Below are 17,388 nucleotides of genomic sequence, written 5' to 3'. Positions count from 1 at the left end.
GTGTTTCCTCTCTGGTTCTTCCGTGCTCAGCCTTATTTTTATCTTCTTATTTATTTATTTATTAGTGGCGTTTGGATTCAGTTACGGCAGACGGATGGCAATCTGAAATGGAATGAAGCCCACAGACGGCGGACAGCAGCTACAAAACAGTAGTGGAACGCGCCCCATCCGCCCACAGCACAATGCTCTTAAAGCCCTACGCTATCAAAAGCTGGCAAAATACATTTATTTTATTTTATGGCCTTGACATTAACCTGTCATATTGTTGAGTTATCAAGGACACTTCCGCGTTTTTGTGTGTATACGGGAATGTTAAAGATATCATTGAGGAAAACGAGGTTGACGTGACGTGATTGAATCAGGGAATCCGTCGTGACGTGATTGAATCAGGGAATCCGTGTGTCCACCACGGGAGAGGATCCTAATTGACTTTACAGTGGCATTGTTTTCGTGGTGGCAGCACGTAATTTCAACCCATTACGTGCTGCCACCACGGAATGCGGTGTTAAGAGGTCGTGGTCATTTCACATATTTCTGTGAGATCAGGTTGTTTCTGTTTGTGCATCCAGCACAACCATGGATTACTTGGTGAGTTCAGCCATCCACAGCATTATACACTGTATTATTGAAACTATATATATGAAAATATATAATGTGTCATCGCTGTGTATATTTCAGGCTAAAAGTTGATCATGGGAATAATTAATATCCTTAACTGCACAATTTTTTTTATGCTCTGATATGGGTAGCAGAACTAGGTATAAACATAACTGACAGAATATCACTATGAAAAGATTCTGGGAATGTACTGACAAACATTTTCCTATGTACACATCCAGCAGAAATACCAGCAATGTTGGCATTCATATGCTCTTTTGTTTTCTCCTACGTGCTGACGTACTGTGGTAAGCGTGTTGTGTCATTTCTGGTGTTTCTGTGCTGCTCTTGCGAACTCCTACCAGCTAGTTTTCTGTTTTTCCTCACTTCAGCTGCTTAACATCTACTTCACGTCTTAACCCAGACTAGTTCTGTTTAAGCACGTATAGCTCTCCTCTTTTTAACGACTTCCTTGCTAATCTTAGCTGTTGTTTGCACGTTATTAGCCTTGTTAACTACATTAACTTAACAGTTAGCGATGGCTTCTCCTTCTCCTGCTCTCTCTTGTTCGGTGTGCCAGATGTTTAGTCATTCCTCTGCCCCCTTTAGCGACAGTGGTAAATGTAACAAATGTAGTTCATTTGCTGCGTTGGAGGCAAGGCTTAGTGAATTGGAAGCACGGCTCCACACCATGGAAAATCACTCTGTAGCTGTGGTAGATAGCCAACCACCTGTAGCCGGCGCAGAGCCACTTAGCATAGCCTCTGCTAGCGGTGCCCCGGTAACCCCCGTGCAGCCGGGAGGCTGGGTAACTGTCTGGGAGAAGCGTAGTACTGAGCGGAAACCCACGGTTCACCACCAGCCTGTTCATGTTTACAACTGTTTTTCCCCACTGAGTGGCACACCCGCTGAGGAGAAAACTCTGGTCATTGGCAGCTCTATTTTGAGAAACGTGAAGTTAGCAACACCAGCGACCATAGCCAAATGTATCCCTGGGGCCAGAGCGGGTGACATTGAGTCTAATTTAAAACTGCTGGCTAAGGCTAAACGTAGATTTAGTATGATTATTATTCACATCGGCGGTAATGACACCCGGTTACGCCACTTGGAGGTCACTAAAATTAATGTTGCCTTGGTGTGTGAATATGCTAAAACTATGTCTGACTCTGTAGTTTTCTCTGGACCCCTCCCACATTGGACCACTGATGAGATGTTTAGCTGCATGTCATCATTCAATCGTTGGCTGTCCAGGTGGTGTCCAACAAACAGTGTGGGTTTCGTTAATAATTGGAAAACTTTATGGGGAAAACCTGGTCTGCTTAGGAGAGATAGCATTCATCCCAATTTGGATGGGGCTGCTCTCATATCAAGCCACGTTTGTTAGTAATTAAAAACCCTGACAACCCAGAGTTGAGACCAGGAATCAGACTCGTAGTCTTACACGCTTCTCTGAGCTTCTGATACAGTTACCCACCCACAGAGTTATACAAACGGTGTCTGCCCCCCGAACACCTAAATTATCTAAACCTAAAATCAAACAAAGAGGAGTTGTGCATAAAAACCTAACAAAAACTAAAACCTTTTCTGTGACAGAAAGACAAAACAGGAGAATTAAATGTGGACTGTTAAATATGAGGTCTCTACATCTAAAGCAGTGCCACAGAGGGGGAGTTGCAGCCATTTTTAACTCTAGTCTATTAATCAGCCCTAAACCTAAACTAGATTATAATTCCTTTGAAAGCCTTGTTTTTAGTCTTTTACATTCAACCTGGAAAACCTCACAGACACTTTTATTTATTATATTGTACTGGGCTGTGTACTGGCCCGTATTCTGAATTTGTATCTGAATTCTCTGAGTTTTTATCCAATTTAGTTCTTAAATCAGATAAAGTTATTATTGTAGGTGATTTTAACATTCATGTTGACGTTGATAATGACTCCCTCACTACTGCTTCAGTCAGAGTGTACATAAACCCACTCACTGTTTTAACCACACCCTTGATCTATTTCTGATGTATGAAATTGAAATTGATAACCTAATAGTCTTTTCACAGAATCCCTCTCTATCAGATCATTATTTAATAACTTTTGATTTCTTTCTACTCAATTACACGCCACTCAGCAACAGTTACTATACTAGGTGTACCATGTCCTTCTGTAACAGAGGTTTCTCATACTGACTTTTAACCGTCCCGAATTGATCATCTTGTCGATAGCGCTGCAGGCTCACTGCAAACACTCGACTCTGTAGCACCTCTTAAAAAGAGGTTAACAAAGCAAAGAAAGTTTGATCCTTTGTACAACTCTCAAACCCGAAAATTAAAACAAATATTGCGAAAATTTGAAAGGAACTGGCAATTAACCAAGCTGGAAGAATCTTGTTTAGTCTAGGAAGACAGTCTCAAAACGTATAAGAGGGAGTCACAGCTCTATTGAGCCTTGTATTCCTTTAGCCCTTAGCAGTGATTATTTTATGAGCTTTTTTAATGACAAAATTCTAACTATTAGAGGCAAAATTCATGACCTCCTGCCCTCAAACGAAACCAATCTGCCCTCAAACACAGCTGTAAGACCTAATATATATTTAGATAGCTTCTCCCCGATTTGTCTTCAACAATTGACCTCAATGATTTCTTCATCTAAATCATTGTGTCTATCCCAACTAGGCTACTTAAGGAAGTCTTACCTGTAGTTAACACTCACATATTAGACATGATCAATATATCTCTATTAACAGGCTATGAACCACAGTCCTTTAAGGTAGCTGTAATTTAACCTCTTCTAAAAAAGCCCACCCTGGATCCAGAGGTGCTAGCCAACTATAGACCAATTTCTAATCTTCCCTTTCTTTCAAAGATCCTTGAGAAAGTAGTCGCAGACCAGCTGTGTGACTTTCTCCACGATAGTGATTTATTTGAGGAATTTCAGTCAGGATTTAGAGTGCACCATAGCACTGAGACAGCACTAGTTAGAAGTGCTGCGAGTTAGAAGACAAAGCCTTCAGGCTCAAGGACTGGGTAAGCCTCAAATTGGCGAACGGGAAAATAAAAAATGAGGTTTTCAAGGTAAAAATAAAATTCAAGGATAAACTGAAGTCTGAATTTGCCAACATGAACACCAAGCAGGCATTTCAGAAAGTGAAAATCCTTACAGGATCCAAATCCAAATTCAACACCTGTACAATAACTGATCCAGAATCCTTTGCAAAAGAACTGAACACATTTTTTGCCCAGTTTGACACACTGGATTTCACAGCCGAGTGTGAAGCCTTGCTGGAAGCCCTCCCTCTACCGGAAGTAGTCAAGCCAGCCCCCTTCACAGAGGAGGATGTACAGCACCGGCTCAGCCGATGCAAGCTGGGTAAGGCTGCAGGCCCGACGGCATCCCAGCAAGGGTGCTGACAGCCTGTGCCCATGAACTCTCACCAGTGCTTCATTCACTCTTCTGCGAATCCTACCAGACTGCTACCATACCTACCCTCTGGAAAACTGCAACCATAATCCCCGTACCCAGAAAACCACGGCCCACTGAATCCAGCCACTATCGCCCTGTTGCCCTCATGTCCATAATAATGAAGTGCCTGGAGAAGCTGCTGCTGAGTACCATCCTGCCAGTAGTTGCCCCACAGCTCGATCCCCTTGCCTATTAGGCCAGAAGGGGCATGGAGGACGCGGTGGCCTGCCTGCTGCACCTCCTCCTTCAGCACCTGGACTCTCCAGGTCACTTTGTCAGGATCCTCTTCGTGGACTTCAGCTCTGCGTTTAACACCATCCAAAAGCATCTGATGATCCAGTAGTTACACCAGCTCAACGCCCCCTTCCGTCTGATCCATCTCATCCACAACTTCTTAAGGGACAGGCTGCAAACGTTGCGAGTGGGCACAACCACATCATCAGTAATCAAAACTAACACCGGAGCACCACAGGGTTGTGTGCTAAGCCCATTCCTCTACACCAATGACTGCACCAGCCCATCACCCACTACCACATACCTCAAATACTCAGATGAAACAGCCATCCTTGCTCTGCTCACAGACAACAACTCTGTCCTGGACTACCACAACACCATTGCACACTTCACTCAGTGTTGTAAGGGTAACCATCTCCATCTCAATGTTACAAAAACAAAGGAATTAATAATTAGTCCCCCCCTCATCTCAGCACTCCATCCTCATCAACAATCAAGCAATGGAAATAGTTGACAGTTTTAAATACCTTGGAGTAACATTGGACAATCAACTCACTTTCAACCAGCACACCAGTGACATTCACAAACGAGCCATCAAACACTGTCAGCCATCCGCAAACTGAAAGGACTCTATGTTGCCCCCCATCTCCTCCTGCTGCTGTATCAAAGCATAGTCCAATCCATCCTCCTTTACTGTTCCACCTGCTTCTTCAACATGTTATCTGTTAATAACAAGGCCAAACTCACACGCATAACCACCACAGCTTCCAGAATAATTGGTCTCCCCACACCAAACTTAACAGATTTAAACAACAGGGCCAAAACACGTATTGCAACCTCAACAGAACAGGACATCACACATCCACTAAACACCCACCTCACCCCTCTCCCCTCAGGACACAGATACAGAGTACTGATATGCAGAAGGGCTCGCCTGGGGAAAAGCCTGATCCCTGCTGTCATAGCGGCCCTGAACAAAAGGCCTCGCTGAACAGGCCAGTGTGTGGACTCTGTTAAGTGTTGACACTGCTTTGTTTGTCTGTTTTCTAATGTGTGTTTCCAGATGTGTGTCTTGTTCTGTTCTGTGGTGGACACTAGGGAATGGAGATGGTGCTGCGGAAAAGAATTTCCTCAAGGGGACAATAAAGTCTAAGGGCCAGATCTACTAAAGGTTTGCGTGTATAAAAACATGTGCAAACTCATTGCACACGCAAAAAAATGTACAAACTGATTTACTAACAGTGCGCACAAAGGGTTGCGTCTTTCAAAGGTGCAAAATAGCACGTCTGCATCCAGTTAGTACGTTTGCTGCAATGAATATGCAATATGGGACGTTTACACGCAATTGTGCGTGTGCTGGGAGGAGAAAATGTAAATATATTAATTTAGCACACGCAAAGTGATTTATCAAACCTGAAAGCAATTTTGCAAATAGAAACTGCGTCTATATTTGACACGTGTCAAAGGGAGGTGCAAACGGTTTGTATGCGTAATTGCGCACACATGGCTGCAGTTATTGTTGCAAGAAGGAGATATCGAAACGATGAAAGAAGACGCAGAGAACGTATGTTTCACCCTCGTGTGAAGCAAGCAACACGGGCTGGAGCAGAATGCCATGCCAGAGGAGAACGAATGAATGAATGAGCCAGCTGGCGCGGTCACTGTTGAGATTACATTCGTTTAACAAAATGGTTTTTTATTGACCGTATGAATGGTTTTGTTTTCAAATAAATATTTGGAAACGAAAATATATGCTTTGGTGTACTTTTACAGAGTTTTGCAATATGTATAGCCAACTGTATGTATCAAAATGTATAATTTTCAGCAGCGGTCGGAGGTATAAATGCTCAGAAGTCTAGTGTGTTTCATTTTTGTAACTTACAGGCTTCAGAAAACATACAAGACACATTTTTAGGAAAAGTCATAGGAAGAGAAGCTTGTAGGTTTAAACCTACTCTAAACAGAGTTATTTGCATTATAAAGACCCAAACAGACTGTCGTGGCGGTTCTAGTGTTAAACATAATGCTGTAGATTAGAATACGAGCGCTAGTGTGACCCAATAAACTGCAGATCATTGCAAGATGATTGAAATCACTTTCTAGATTCCAAACATTATTATCAAACGAAATACTCAGTCTCATTAACGTCTAATTATGTTAAGCCACGCAAAATCATATTAAAGATGATGACAATTTCAGTGACAAAATATATTAGGCTATAGCTCTAACATTTATCGTGCCAAAAAAACAAAACTAAACAGTTCTTTATCGTATAGCCTATTTTACACAAAATGAATATTCACAGCCAATATAAGAAAACTTAAACGTGACAGTTGAGTGAATTATTTGTGTTTCCTTTTATGCAGGTGGAACCCGTGCGCACCTCTCCTCCCTCTACTCCCTCTCTGGTCTCTGGCTGTTGGTCACAGATTTCTTCCCATATAGCGTTCCTTTGTGAGACAGTCAGGTTTCTTTGCTGTAGCTCATTTAAGTGTTTATTGGCCTCATCTACCAACACCTCTAATTCCATAGGGTCGAATTTCACTTTGCGCTTTCTCTCCAAACTCGCCATGCTGCAAACCATAAAACACGCAAAACCCTCATTTAAATAGGGTGTCTCCAACACGTTTGCACCGCTTGTCATTTACGCAATCACTCTTAGTAAATCACCCGCAAACCGCGGTTCAGCCCCACACGCAAAATTCTAGATTGCGCAGGCAAATTAGTACAGGCAAATTGGGATCTTAGTAGATCCAGCCCCTAAGTCTAAAGTCTAAAGTCTAGTTGAAAAAACAAGTGATCTTCTGATTGCTTCAGACAAAGGACTCGTCTCTGTACTTGTTTTATTAGATCTTAGTGCAGTATTTGACACAATTGACCATCAAATTCTGCTACAGAGACTGGACCATTTAATTGGCCCATCATGTTCATGATGAATCATCTCTACGTACTAAAGTTTGTTTTGGAGTTCCACAAGGTTCTGTGCTCGGACCAATTCTGTTCACTTTATATATGCTTCCCTTGGGTAACATCATTAGAAATCAGTCTGTAAATTTCCATTGCTATGCGGATGATACACAATTGTATCTATCGATAAAGCCAGAAGAAACGGATCAATTAACTAAACTTCAAAAATGCCTTAAAGACAACTTGGATGAGCTCCAATTTCCTTAAATTAAATTCAGACAAAACTGAAGTTATTGTTCTTGGCCCCAAACACCTCAGAAACTCTTCATCTGATGATATAGTTTCTCTAGATGGCATTGCTCTGGCCTCTCGCACTACCATAAGAAACCTCTGAGTAATATTTGACCAAGATTTGTCTTTTAACTCTCACTTAAAACAAACCTCACAGACTGCGTTTTTTCATCTGTGTAATATTGCGAAAATTAGGCCTACCCTGTCCCAAAAAGATGCAGAAAAATTGGTCCACGCTTTTGTTACCTCTAAACTGGATTACTGTAATTCCCTATTATCAGGTAGCTCTAATAAGTCTTTAAAAACTCTCCAGCTAATTCAGAATGCAGTGGCACATGTGCTGACAGGAACTAAGAAACGAGATCACATTTCTCCTGCACTGGCTCCCTGTAAAATCCAGAATTGAATTTAAAATCATTCTTCTAATTTTAATTTAATTTAATTTAATTTATTTATTCAGCACAATTGAATTAGACAACTGTGCAAGGGGGGAACGAAGCCCATATGCGGGCTTGTACAGAGTTTCACCCCTAGCCATAATCACAAGCAAATGACATGCAGGCTAAATTACTAGACTAAGCAAAGAGTCACAAAACAAAATAACAACAATAACAACAACAAGAAACAAACAACAAAAAAAAAGGGAGCAAAACTAGGGTAATTGAAGCAAATTAGGACAAAGAAGAAGAAACAAGAGATCAGACAAAGAGAAAAACTGATACGGAGGATTAAGGTAGATGCTTTAAGAGTTCATGTGGACACTAAAAGTGCCTTCAGATGCTTTTTGAAAAGAAAATGAGATGACATAGACCACAGTGATAAACTTAATTCATGCCATAGCTTGGGACCTCTAAAAGAGATGTTGAACTGGTGACTTGATGTTCGGGAGAATGGTAAGAAGACACTGCTATTACAAAGCCTTGTTTGGTATGTATGGACATGTAATGTAGAAATAAAAAAGTTATTAAAGGTGACTGGAAGATCTTGTTTCCTATAAATGAACTTATGTAAGAATAGACATGTTTGAAAGACATTCACTTTATCAATAGGTAACAGTTACTGAAGAGAGGTGCAGAAGGTGCATATCGACTCGAATGGGAGATCAATCTCAAAAACCTCTTCTGAAGTATAAATAATTTCTTAAGATAAGTGGGGTAAGTAGCAGCCCAAACAATATTACAATAATTTATATAGGGGAACAAAAAGCTATAGTATAGGGTTAAATGAGCTGAGGAGTGAATTAAGGGACAAACCTTTCTCAATATACCTAACATCTTCATAGATCTTTTGCATACAAGATCAATATGAGTAGACCAATTTAACCGTTCATCTAGCATAACTCCTAAGAATTTGGTAGACTGAACTTGTAGGATTTCAACTCCGTTAATCAGGATTTTGGCTAGCTGTTTAGGATAATACTTATTAGTGTTACAGAAGATCATGAAGTTGCATTTTTTCACATTAAGAGTTAGCTTGTTAAGTTGAAACCAATAAGCAACAGAAGATAGTTCCTCATTAACACATTCAATCAGGGTAGGAAAATCCTCATGAGTGGCTATGAGATTGGTGTCGTCCGCGAACTAACAACTTACAAAGCCCTGAATGGTCAGGCTCCGTCATATCTTAGAGAGCTCGTAGTGCCCTATTATCCCAGAACACTGCACTCTGAGAATGCAGGGTAACTCATGGTCCCTAAAGTCTCCAAAAGTAGAACAGGAGCCAGAGCCTTCAGCTATCAAGCAACTCTTCTGTGGAATCATCTTCCTGTTTTGGTCCGGGAGGCAGACACCGTCTCCACATTTAAGACTAGACTGAAGACTTTCCTTTTTGATAAAGCTTATAGTTAGGGCTGGCTCAGGCTTGCCTTGGACCAGCCCCTAGTTAGGCTGACTTAGGCCTAGTCCGCCGGGGGACCTCCTGTAATACTGCTGCTGTTATCATTAGTCATAATTCTACTGTCATTATACACATATGATTATTGTCACATATATATACTATCATATATTAATATATACCTACAACATATTGTATCACAATAACCGTAATCATTATTAAATTAATGTTGTAAGCTATTATCAATACTGTCTGTCCTGCATCTCTCTCTCTTTCTCTCTCTCTTTATGCATCATTTTGTCATATGGATTACTGTTAATTTATCATGTTGATCTGTTCTATACGACATCTATTATACATTTGTCCGTCCTGGAAGAGAGATCCCTCCTCAGTTACTCCTCCTGAGGTTTCTACCATTTTTTTCTCCCATTAAAGGTTTTTTTGGGGGGAGTTTTTCCTTATCCACTGTGAGGGTCCAAATGACAGAGGGATGTCATATGCTGTAAAGCCCTCTGAGGCAAATTGTTATTTGTGATATTGGGCTTTATAAATAAAATTGATTGATTGGTTGATTGATTCATATGGAGTTGTGTGTCTGTCACCTGATGAATGTCAGTCCAATATTCACTCTCTTTTAGCTCTGCTTTGGTCTCAACCAACTCCTGAGAGAAATATCTTTCTCTTCAGCTGCTAAATGCTCCACTGTTCACCAGCTACTCTCTAACTGTGTCTGTCAGCTGTTTGCTGCTGTTGCTGCTGAGCAGCTAGTGTTCAAGTGGCTTTTTAGAGCTTTTCACTAACAACAGCTGCCTGCTGCTGCTGGACATCAGGTTGATGACAGCTGTGAGACTGAACCAAAAACACTAACGCCATAAAGATGAGGGGGACTGCAACGCTGCATTAAAAATCTCCATGGGTTTGTCACTAAGAGTCACATCTCTTACATAGTCAGCTGATCCACTGTTAATATAAAAATATCTAACAGTGCAGCTTTAAATTTCTGTGCCTCTGTAAAATGTTTAAGTGATTGTAACATCTTGGAAAACATTCCCTGTCAAAATTGGTTTCACCAGATGTCTCTAAAATAAGGGATTTTCAAATCTTGCAGGATGTTTAAATGTGTGAAGAAACAAACCTACTGAAAGTGACTGTAGAGAGGTGATTGAGAAATTACAATCTTAAGAGGTACAAGATACAAGAATTACCAAGCCATTAATCCAGATATAGCTGTCTGTCCATCTTAAACCAGAAATACACTGTATATTTAAGACCTTTTGAGAATAACCTTTACATGGTTACAGTTGTCTTCTCGCAGACTGCTAGTGGAAATGGGCAGCTGGTGCCGTAAACCACCAGAACAACTTGTGTGTTGCTGTAAGACTGGCATACTAAGTGAAAAACACATACTTGTGTACCATCCTAGACATGATATCTGTGAGAAAAATGGACATGACTTCACTGAACTGAGCTCACTCTCTGTGAAAACTGATAAAATAATTTTAGTCACATTACACGTATGTGTTGGCTACTAAAGCACCAGCAAGCCCCTACTAAATTATAAGAATCTGTGTTGTTACATTATCTTATAATGTTTTTACTGATGGGTTTGTTGTATTTATGTTTTTTGTATATCGAATATAGCATATAACTAACTGGAAAATTTCAAAAATAGTCAGCGCCTGGTATAAACTGGACATCTTTATAACTTTTCTGAGAGCTCGGTTTGTTAGAACGGACTGCACAATACTCATACAGGACTCACACGCAGTGCTGATGCACGGAGAGGCTATATTTTGCCAAATTTTACGATTTCAACACAGGCTACAGTAGATGACAATCACACGTTCTCTATTACCTGTGTGGGCACAGCGACCGGGGACCGCACCGCGGGCTGTGTATGTATATGGGACTCGGTGGCTCTGGTGGGCACCGTCTCGCTCTCGTTCCGCTCCACAGGCAACTCCGCGCGTGTCCCAGGGCGCACGCACAGCCTCTTGGCGTAGGGAGCCTCCGGGTCCTCCTCGGCGCTGACCCTACACGTTGTTGTTGATGGTGTGTTTACTGTTGCTGCTGTTGTCCGCTGCGGCATCAGATCTGCAGCGCCTGTTATCCGGTATGGGATCACGAGCTGGAGGTGGGACTGCGCGTGACCGTTGACCGTTTCCGAGGCAACGTAAAGCGTCGTCGGCGGCCTGGAGCCCGCGGCGCCCACGATGCTGTTGAGCGTTGCTATGGAGACGGCGCCGATGCAGTGGTTGGTGTAGGTCTTGGAGAGCTTGGCAGCGCGCGACAACATCTGCATCCTCGTGCCCAACAGGTTCTTACCGATAGCTTTGTTCTCGTACCACGTCATGTCACTCGCGCAGCAGTGGTCCCGTGGCCGCTGAAAGAACGCCCTGCAGAGCGGGTTCCTTTTAGAAACGTATCGTACGAAGCTGGCGTATGGACACTGTTCCGAGCCCGTCTCGTACATCCGCGGCAAGGTGTCCTCCTCTGCGTCCGGACGCTTCTTGGTCCAGGCGGCTGAGCGGGACTTATGGTACGGTCCGAGAGCTTTAAAATAGACAAACTTTCTTCCGTCTTCATCCACAGCCAGACCGAACGAGTCCTCCTCCAACTCCCGCTGGTTCTCCCGGCCCCTGGTGCAGAAATACATGCAGGTCTCGAACCACACTTTGTTGAGCAACCCGAACGGCGTGTCGGAATTGAACACTGATGACTCGTACAGTTTCCGAAGGTCCGAGCGCGTGATGGCTTGTTTCTGCACCACGGGACCAGCGCCTTGCTCTTCCAGCCTCCGTATGACCGCGGCCAGGGTCAAGTTGGCGCTGCGAAGTTCAGGGTCCTTAGTGAGGTCCAATGTTCGACAGTAGGGCGGCTCGTTAAGGTACCGATTGAGTGAGCTCCGGATGCTGATGAGGGACGACTTGCTGTACAACTGTCCACTTTTGGAGCGCGCCTCTGCGTAAAAGGAGCGCAGCACAACGCAAAGCGCCTCCTTGTCCAGAGTTTCAAAGTCTGGACTTTGGGCTTTCTCGCTGAGGTACTCCCTGAAGATTCTCACCGCATACCGGGTGGCCAGGCGGGTGTTCTCGCTCAGCCTGTTCCGCTCTGACCGCTGAAGGTCTCCCTCCAGTTGAGATTCCAGCCCAGCGGGTATGCCGCTGCTGAAGGGGTCCGCCTCTCCCTCCTCCTCTCCCCGGTCCATACTCCGCATAACGACCGCTTTTATCTCCGCGGCAGAACCGCTGGAGTCCAGCACTGTACCTCCTGACTCCCACTCAAGCTCCACACCATCTCGATCGGACCCCTCGTCCTCTTCCTCCCCGGTGATCTGGACCTCCTGGATCTCATCTTCATCTTCCTCCTCATTATCATCCTCCCTGCTCCTCTCGGGGCAGCTTATCTGCTCCTGCTCTGTGTCTCCGCTGGCAGGCATTCTCGCCATATTGCGGTCTGTGAAGCAGTCCTCCGGCAGCGCGCATGCGCTATATTGGACCGCAGCGCTGAAAGCCTTTTGTGTTTAAGTGACCTTCAGCCGTGCATGCGCTTTTTAAGGCACGGGGAGCGAGCACAGCGGGAGGGTAAATTTGGAAGCTCGCTCCCCGTGAAAAAGGCTGCAGTATTGGACTGCATATTGGACCAGCAACATGAATACTGTGTGATGTGGTGAATAACGGCACTGCAGGAGTGTGACCTCAAGTATCATCATGAGCCAGACACTATTCTTTTCTCCTCTGCACCAGTTTGATACATGAGATGATGAGTAGCCTATATTAATGTATAATTAAGACTGACAGCCAAGAGTGATGACAACAATATCCATTCTGCAAATAAACAAGCAAACTGAGTTTGGGTAGATTCGCCATCTTGTACCTCAACTCCTATCACACCGTATTTAAAAAAAGACGGATTTAAAGGAGAGGGTGAGCAGGCCTACATGCAGTCATTATTGCACTGAGAATATAATATCAAAAAATCATTACACATGCACACACTATTTACCATCATCATGACAAAGCGGTTACAGTGTTTATGTGTGTGGTGCATACAATCTATTGTGTTTTTAGTTATTTGTCTGATATGGATAATGTTGGCTCGTGTGTGTTTGTGCAGTACATACTGTATGTGTATAATAAGATGACAGAAGCACATACTGTAATAGATTTGTCATGATTGAGAAGGAACTTTATGAACTGTCTTTGCATATGAAAATCACATGCAAGAAAATAAACATACAACCAGAAACTTTATTTCAATGTCAAATAGTACATCTTCTTCAGGAGATGTGTGCTATTACTTTTTCTTTCTTCTAACATGTTACAGTAATTTTAATCATTTTTTAAGTATTAAAAACCCTCTAAGAACTGTGGTGGAGAGCACATTGAACAAGCTATAATGGACAATAGCAGACACCCTCTCCGCAGCCTCCTGAAGTTACAGAGGAACAGCTGTAGCAGTCGGTTCAGTTCAGTTCGGTTCAGTTCAGTTCAGTTCAGCTTTATTAGTCGCTTAGTAGCACTGGGTACATACATGTGAAATTCTTAGTCTGGGAAGCTCCACCAATAAAACCCCCCCCAAAAAAACCCAAAGAAAACAGTCGGCTCATCTAACTTGCAGAACGGAGCATTTCAGGAGATCCTTCATCCCCACGGCAATAAGATTGTTTAACCCCTTCTAAATCCAGTCACACACACACTCACACACATCACCTTAGCCACAACTGGACTGGACTGTGGAATGGGCAATATTAATTTAATTTTAATGTGATTTTTAGTTTCTATTTATGCACTTATTTTAACTTATTTTATTCTATGTCTATTTTAACACCACTGTTTTATTGCTGATGTGGGGAAGTGTCTATGTTGTTTTTTATGAACCACAAATGAGTTGAATTTTCCTTCAGGGATGAATAAACTTCTTTCTATCTATCTATCTATTCTAAAATGTATAATGGCAGTCTGAGGGAGTGATGTTTGAATGGTCACCTGTTCAATTCCTGTCTATGGCTGCTACCTAAAAGAATACCAGAGCTGTCTTTGATACTACTACTGTTGCTACCAGTGCTACTACTACACCTTTCTGCTACTTATTACCACTGTATTCAGTGGTATTTTTGAAAGATCAGATTTCTGCCCTGCGCTTGGATTTTTTTGTGTAACAACCCTGTCAAAATCCCCCAACCAGTAGAACCAATGAAGTGATCCCTGCCTTCTTGCGGGCACACTCGCTTTAGTTTTAGAGCGTCCCGTCTGGGCCCACAAGGAGGCAGGGATCATTTCATTGGTCAGCAATAAACCTGGCGTTCTATTGGTTGGGGGATTTTGACAGGGTTGTTTCACAAAAAAATCCAAGAGCAGGGAAGAAATCTGGGAGCAGAAATTCCATGAGCGCACAGACGCAGCTTGAGCGCAAGGAGAAGAGCTGAAGATGTCACGTGCATTTCCATTAGAGTGCGGCACGGGCCGCATATTTCTGTCCGAACCCGACCAAGCCTGACATTATTTAATTAGCCTACTAAAGCACTGAGTTTGTGTCACACAGTTGTTATGGTTACAGGCTATTTAACAGGCCGGGCGTACGCCGTGGGTGCTCCGCGGAGAGGAAGACCTCCATGTTTGAGACGGGAGCGGGCGGCGGGAGGTCCGAGGCTTCCAGCGAGGGGAGATGGAGAAATATAACAAAATAAGATAAAATAGGAAAACTTGTCTCCCTCTTTTATTTTATTTTCAGCGTTTAATCAAGGCGGAGGTGGGCGGCAGGAGGTCCGAGGCTTCCAGCGAGCGGAGCGGTAGAAACAAACAGCCAATGTGTGTGTGTGTGTTCTGTTCAGGTGTTGTCACGTAAATAACAGTGCCCAAACATGAATTCATAAAAGTATTTTTGATTACATTGCTGTGGTTAATTTGAGGTAATAGTGTTACTGTAGAAATCAGAGAATCACTTTTTGTTGTTATATATTCTCAGGGAGATGATACAAGCTCTAAATCTGAAATACACACCACACACAAATATGTATTTTCATCTAATTGTACTGTGCAACAGTTAGAATAAAGTTTTTGTATTTGTATGATTGCATTTGTGTTTATTATATACTTGTTTAAGTATAGCAAGTATAATGAGTATAATGTAGGAATCGGTAAGAGGAATCGGTAAGAGGAATCGGTAAGGAATCGGACCGTTAAGAAGGAATCGGTAAGGAAACGGAATCGTTAAAATCCTAACGAGTCCCAACCCTAATCAAAGCCCATGTTCATATTTCTGACCAACACATAACTGACAGACTCCTTTAAGTTCCTTGGTACCTATATCAGTAACACTCCTAAATGGAACATCCATACCAACCACATCATCACAAAGGCCCAGGTCTACTTCTACAAAGCCATCTTAGAAAACATCCTGACATCATCTCTCACTGTCTTGTATGGGAGCTCAGACAGTCGCACTACAAGAAAACTAGAGCAGATTGTCTCCCAGGCGCTATAGGTTGATTATACCCAACACCACTAGATTCAAAAACAGCTTCTTTCCTACAGTAGTCAGAATGCTTAACTCCCCTTGCTAACCTCTCCACAAGTTGCCCTACAGGCCCTGGACTGAACACAGACTAAACTACCTGCACTAGTTCATCAACCATTGTAATTTTTTGCCTGTTGGGCTACTTGACATGCTGGGGGACTGAACTGTACATATTTTTTTCCCACATCATGTTTTTTAAGAACTATGTGATTACTTTTTTTTGTGTGTGCTGCAGGCCCCCAGGAAGTGCACTGGGCTGTGGAGATTTTCTTAGTGGTCAAACGGTAGTACTGCAATTTCCAGGGTCCTTCATGTGATGCCATTGGGCCCAAAAAGACTTTTCCCATAAACTTACATTGGAAAATGCATGTGGATAATTTGTTTAGAGCATCAAAACCCCAGCAAAATTACTCATGCCACTATCAGGATTTAATCCATTTGGTCCGATAACATTTGGAAAGTCTAAAAGAGCCGCAAGATTAAATTATTTTAACGCCATTCAAGCTTGCGCTAAAGCGGAAGGTGGACGCTCAGCTACACTTGGCCGTGCCTGGCTGGGTTCGGCCATGCTTGGCAGCTGTAAGTCTCTGGTATGGCTGCTCTATGAGCCCAATAATGTGGAAGCAGCACCAGTCATCTGGGTAATTTCATACTGCGCAAATAAAGCGATTTGGACTTCATGGAGCCCCAATGCTGTATCCAGGTCGCTTAATACATCCATGGTGCACTGTTGTAATGGTTTATAGTGTCTGTTGCTTGTTTATTTTTCTCTTCTCTCTCTCTCTTTGCATTGGAACTGAGCTACCATGCTGTACCAAAACAATTACCACCAACTATGTCGGGTGGCAATAATAATAAAATATCCTTGTGCCTAACAAATATCTTAATGGGGGCTGTAATTTCTGCTTGTACAAACAACCTTTGTGGTTGTTTATATAGTGGTCCTGTGAAATTCACCTAAAACACCTATCCAAGGCATACCCAAAGTAAACTGAGAGATGTTCTTTTTCCATTCTTAGTACATGTACATGCATGGTCTCATTTGAAAGGAAACTGTCATGCTGACTGTCGGAAAAAAAACTTCAAAGTGCTTCTGTCATTGAGTTATACGAGTGTCAACACACTGATTTTTTTTTTTTTTATCTTCACCTATCAATCAATCAATCAATCAATCAATTTTATTTATAAAGCCCAATATCACAAATCACAATTTGCCTCACAGGGCTTTAAAGCATACGACATCCCTCTGTCCTTAGGACCCTCACTGCGGATAAGGAAAAACCCCCTTTAACAGGGGAAAAAATGGTTGAAACTCCAGGAAGAGCAACTGAGAAGGGATCCCTCTTCCAAGACGACAGACGTGCAATAGATGACGTACAGAACAGATCAACATAATACATTAACGGTAATCTGTATGACACAATGAGACAGAAGGGGAGACAGAGAAAGAGAAAGAGAGAGATGCAGGACAGACAATAATGTTAACAGCTTACAACAACATTAATTAAAGTAATAATATTATAATTATAATTCTGGCTACTGTGGTACAATATG

General features: G+C 42.6%; 1 protein-coding gene across 1 annotated transcript in view; it reads right to left on the bottom strand.

Annotated features, from left to right (window-relative positions):
* The window catches only part of LOC126396246 (uncharacterized), an 81,534-nt gene extending 68,100 nt beyond the window's left edge, over positions 1-13,434 (bottom strand). The window contains exon 1 of the mRNA XM_050054181.1: positions 11,171-13,434. Coding sequence (XP_049910138.1) covers positions 11,171-12,763 — 1,593 coding nt within the window. The 5' untranslated portion in view covers positions 12,764-13,434. The remainder of the gene's footprint in view (positions 1-11,170) is intronic.
* Positions 13,435-17,388: the final 3,954 nt, after the last annotated feature.

This window comes from Epinephelus moara, chromosome 10 (assembly GCF_006386435.1).
Source record: "Epinephelus moara isolate mb chromosome 10, YSFRI_EMoa_1.0, whole genome shotgun sequence".
Classification (NCBI taxonomy): domain Eukaryota; kingdom Metazoa; phylum Chordata; class Actinopteri; order Perciformes; family Serranidae; genus Epinephelus; species Epinephelus moara.
The sequence above is the reverse complement of the archived record's forward strand: the minus strand, read 5'-3'. Positions and strand labels throughout refer to the sequence as shown.